The sequence below is a fragment of the Euprymna scolopes genome, chromosome 29 (genome assembly GCF_053919585.1).
Source record: "Euprymna scolopes isolate OS-2025 chromosome 29, ASM5391958v1, whole genome shotgun sequence".
NCBI lineage: Eukaryota > Metazoa > Mollusca > Cephalopoda > Sepiida > Sepiolidae > Euprymna > Euprymna scolopes.
Genome location: NC_136510.1, coordinates 80,365,159 through 80,370,158, shown reverse-complemented (window position 1 = coordinate 80,370,158; position 5,000 = coordinate 80,365,159). Strand labels below are relative to the sequence as shown.

The 5,000-nt window shown below is 30.1% G+C and overlaps 1 protein-coding gene across 15 annotated transcripts in view; it reads left to right on the top strand.

Annotated features, from left to right (window-relative positions):
* The window catches only part of LOC145252749 (putative cysteine desulfurase), a 601,560-nt gene that overhangs the window by 572,741 nt on the left and 23,819 nt on the right, over positions 1-5,000 (top strand). For all 15 annotated transcript variants that reach the window (XM_080112624.1, XM_080112626.1, XM_080112623.1 and 12 more), the window contains 2 exons: positions 1,865-2,069; positions 4,775-4,839. In XM_080112624.1, the coding sequence (XP_079968750.1) occupies positions 1,865-2,069; positions 4,775-4,839 (270 nt within the window). The remainder of the gene's footprint in view (positions 1-1,864; positions 2,070-4,774; positions 4,840-5,000) is intronic.

Here is a 5,000-nt window from a genome sequence, read left to right as displayed (position 1 = left end):
AAAAAAACCGCCGGGTAGCTGAAACAATAATGTAACTTAACAGAAAGATACGGTAATAAAAAATAAAACGTATATATATATATATATATATATATATATATATATATATATATATATATATATATATATATATATGTATATATATATATATATATATATATCCATCAGTCTGTCTCTATCTTTCTCGTATATATATATCTGGATTTATTAAACATAGGATTTCAACCCACAAGCATTCTTTTTAAAATCCCTCCCTAGTGAACCAAACCACTCTATCTAAACATATTTGGTGACTCAATGATAAGAATATTTCCTTCAATTTGAAATGGGAAATAATGGGATCATATAAAGGATATACGCCAGGAGACAGATTCTGTGCACTTTGTAGGTATGAGGCCCTTAAGATTTTAAAATAAGACGATATCAAAAGTAAAACCAGCCTCCTAAATTCAAGGAATGAGCTTTTATCTTCATGCAGTCATAAACGTTGGTTTAAATTTAACAAATATAAACCACCATAAGTCATTAAAAATGTTGCTTATTAATAATCTATCTTGGAATTTTTAACTTATTACTTAACATCTTTATTAATAAAATTTGGATCATCATTATTATTATTAATATTAGTTTGTCTGATATATTTACCATTATTGTATATTTTATTTAAATATCGATTTAAGTTTAACCTATACTATATTAATTTCAATAAATAAATAAATTAAAATATTATTAACTGTCAATAAGATCCTTTTATGTGTTATATCATATAAAACAGAATAAAGGCTAATTATCTCCCTCTGATCATTTTACTAAACAAATACGATTATCTCCGCTTATTTAAAAAAATCTTTACTTAATTTTAAATTATATATATATTCTAACCGCTAAAAAATATTCCATTGGCGTTCACTTTGAAAATTCAACATTTCGTGCATTTATAAGCTACATTCAACATCCAAATGAATGCTTTGACGATAATTAATATAAAAATAATAATAATAATAATATATATATATATATATATATATATATATATATATATATATATATATATATAATTGTTAAATTTTATTAAAAATATATTATTATAACCTTATATTTAAATCAAATTCAGATTTATAATTTTATTCTATTTTTTATTCTCAACCCATATTACTTTGCTTATCAACATCAATAAGTAACTATTTTCCTTTGTATTTTAATATTTTCCAGATACATCTGCCTTACCTAAAAAATGCTAGGTTTATTTATGGTGTCTTTTATATATATAGACTTTGTTTCAAAAAAGAACTATATGTCAAAATTATTGTCCATGACTTAATGTCTATCGCAATAAAAACATCGTTTCCGAAACGATCGTACAAATTATTGACTTTGTTGTGTTCCTTCTTATGAAACAGATTTTTAATTTTTAATTTTAATCTGAATTTTAAATTATCAATCACATTACTAAATATTAAAGTAGCTCTAGGATATTTGCCTATCGAGCTTATTATATATCTGCATTACAACGAGCACTGTTCTTTTTTTGTATTTTAATCCAATTAGTAATTTTACTGTCACATTAAAATACACTTTGCTCTTTAGACTACTGTTCTAACCCCCTTTAATATATATATATATATATATATATATATATATATATATATATATATATATATATATATATATATATAGAGAGAGAGAGAGAGAGAGAGAGTGTGTGTGTGTGTGATAGAGAGACAGACAGAGGGGGGATTTCTCTATCTATCCATCTATCTCACTATAAATCTTTTCTTCAAACATTTTATCTTTCTTTCTCTGCAGAAGATGTCTCTTCGTTTTGTTTTTTTAAATAATTACTTTTGTATTCCCTTGTTTCCAGACGGGCCTTCGATACATTCCGCAAACATCGTCAGTTATTCTTGCTAGGAAGCGACAAAAGCAAACGACTTCCGATCTTCTCATTTATCATCCGGGTACCTGTCGAGGGGAAATTCTTACACCACAATTTTGTATCCGTTTTACTCAACGACCTCTTCGGCATCCAAGCTCGAGGTGGCTGTGCATGCGCCGGACCGTACGCTCAGGTGAGACACACACTTCGTTTTTGCCATCAGTTGAACCCCTTTCTGTCTTATGATATAATGGACACCCACTTTTCTTAAGTCCAGTACAAATAAAGGTTTAAGACGATCGAAAACACGCTGGAATAGGCAGAGAAATACGAGTGTTGTTGCTTATGCACTGGTGTTATCGTGTTTTTTTAATAGTATTTTCAAGTTAAATTTAAGTTTTACCTTTCTTTATTGAATTGTTTAGTGAACGTACAGAATAATTACCAAAACTCCTACCCATCCACTGGCTCTGTCGGTGGGGCATTAGAATACGCCGACTGCCCCCCTGCAGAGGGTAAAAGTCCCTCAATGGGGGTCCTGGATATGACCTTAAACTATATCCAGTGGTGAGGCCCCAGCTTGTGCGCTTTGGGGAGTGTGGAGCCACCCTTTAATTACCATTTCTCCCAGGTCCACTCTGACCCGGAGTGGTAGTACCTGTTAGGGTCCCAACTATGGGTTGAATAGAAACCGACGTGAAAACAACAAATATACTCTATTAAAAAAAATTTTCTTCAAAATCTTTGGATTCGGCATTAAATAACCTGAAAAGGGTTGATATGCCGTAAAACAAAAACAACCAACCCACCCATCCACATGTTAAGAATAGCTTTCTAAATAATAGCGTTATTTTTTAGCACGGTAACATAAGTGCATAAGCATCCTGATGTTTTTTTTTTCTTTTAAAATAGTTGCTATACCAAAACTGGACAGCCCATACTTTTCCTGAAGGTATTAGATAAAGTAAGTTTGCGGCCACTCCAATGCAATAAGAAGTTCAAGATTATCAGAAGCAACGCTGGGATAAGCAGAGAAAGACTGATGTTTTTCTCTTAGAATAGCTGCTCCACCAAAGCTTGATGATCAAGTTTACGCTACTCGTTCACATGTAGTTAGGAGGGAAAATACATTCATACCTAAAGAGAAATCAAGTGACTGCCACTTTCAAATCATATTCCCAAATGTTACCCATCTGATTACTGACTATATTCAAGATTGCTTACCTTTGGTTTTCTAACGAGAACAGTTATGTCAACATGATAGTATAAATTTTTGCCCCCACCCCAAAGAAAAAAATGTCATCGTTAATAAAATTCACAATCCCTTCCACAGTCCAACCTTGTTTGGTAGAAATAAATTCTAGTCTATGTATGACTTGTCCCCCCAGTTTCAACGGTTAATGTCCAACAGTCTTTGTTTTGTCATTCTTATTAAATACTAGACTACCCGTGACCTGTTGGTTCAGTATGTTATATTAGCTATGGAATTAATGTATGAGCGTGACACTTGTGACGTAAAGAAAATAGTTTTTCTGTGGCATAACAGAAATATTTCTATGAAAGTATATTAAAATGAAAAAAGAATACAGATAGATTTCTATGAGTCGTTCTGTTTATAATTGTTTATTTAAAAAAAAATTACAGCCATTGAATTATAAGCGGTTTGCCATACTTATAGGTAAATGTGCACTGAACAGATACCATAATACTTAAAGTTAAATTCAAATTTTGATATATCTTTTTTAAATCAAATTTTAGTTGAAAGTACGGAATAGTTAAAACACTCTCCCCATGTTAAGAATGGCTTTTTAAATAGAAAATGAAAATAAAATGTAACTTTTTTTCATTTTTTTAAACAAACATTCATGACCCATTGGGTTAAATATTTGATTTATATGTTAATAATATTGTCAATAAAACTAATTAAAACAATTAAAACGAACGATGTAAAAAAAAGCAGAAAGTTTAACAGTTGTTTATTTGGATAATTTAAACGCGAAAAAAAAAACAATTGGGACGCTGAAAACTTACACAGTAAACGAAGACGTTTTATTGTCGTGTTGATTATTTATTTGTTACGCAAATTAAAAAAAACACACGTTTTCAGGGTTATTTATTTATGTTGGTAGTGTAGAAGAAAATGTATGAATGTTTTCTAAGAAAGGTGTATTAAAAAATGGAGAATAAATTAAAAAAAAAAAAACGGAGGAAGGCGGTGGGTAAATCGACGTTGTAAAATGCTCTTATGGTTGTCAACAAGGTAAAGTAGATATATTTGTAAGAAAATTGCGTTAAAATAACTTAAACGTAACACGGAAATGAACGATGTAAAAAAGCAGAAAGTATTAACAATTGTTTATTTGAATAATTTAAACGCAAAAAAAAATGGGACGCTGAAAACGTACACAGTAAAACAATACGTTTTATTATCGCGTTGATTATATATTTGTAACACAATTTAAAAAAAAAACATATTTATGTTAAAATGGAGAATAAATTTTTAAAAATAAAAAAGCAAGGCGGTGGGGAAATCGCTGTTGTAAATTGATCTTATGGTTGTCAACAAGTCAAATTGATTTATTTGCAAGAAAATTGTGACAGTATAGTTGTAATACAGAACAGTTGTAAAACATCTCCACCCTTCCCATGTTAAATAATAATTTCTAAATAATAACGTTAATATTTCAGTGCGCAGGTCAAATTCTGCAAAAGTAGCGATTTGTATTTATTTGTTTATGCTGTTATGGGTTTATGCGCATGCGCAACCGGAAGTCGTAAACTAGATGTGGTGTTACAACACCCGTTACAAGGTCATTTGAGTTTTATAATTATATAGATTGATGAAGATACGATTTTATAAGATTTTAATTGTTGGTTTCCTCATATTTTTTTTTTCAGGATCTTCTTGGAATCTCTGAGAATTTGGCCAACTGTTTCGTCACTTTCTTAAATAACAAAAACGAGTAAGTACCAACAATATCAGCATGATTGGAGGCGAGGGTGTCTTAAAATAATGTTTAAAACGGTCTTTTTCCACAGTAGTGTAACCATAAGGTTAGGATAGTGGAAAATTCCATTAGTAATTATTAGACTAAAATTATGACCATGTTACAGGATATGACGT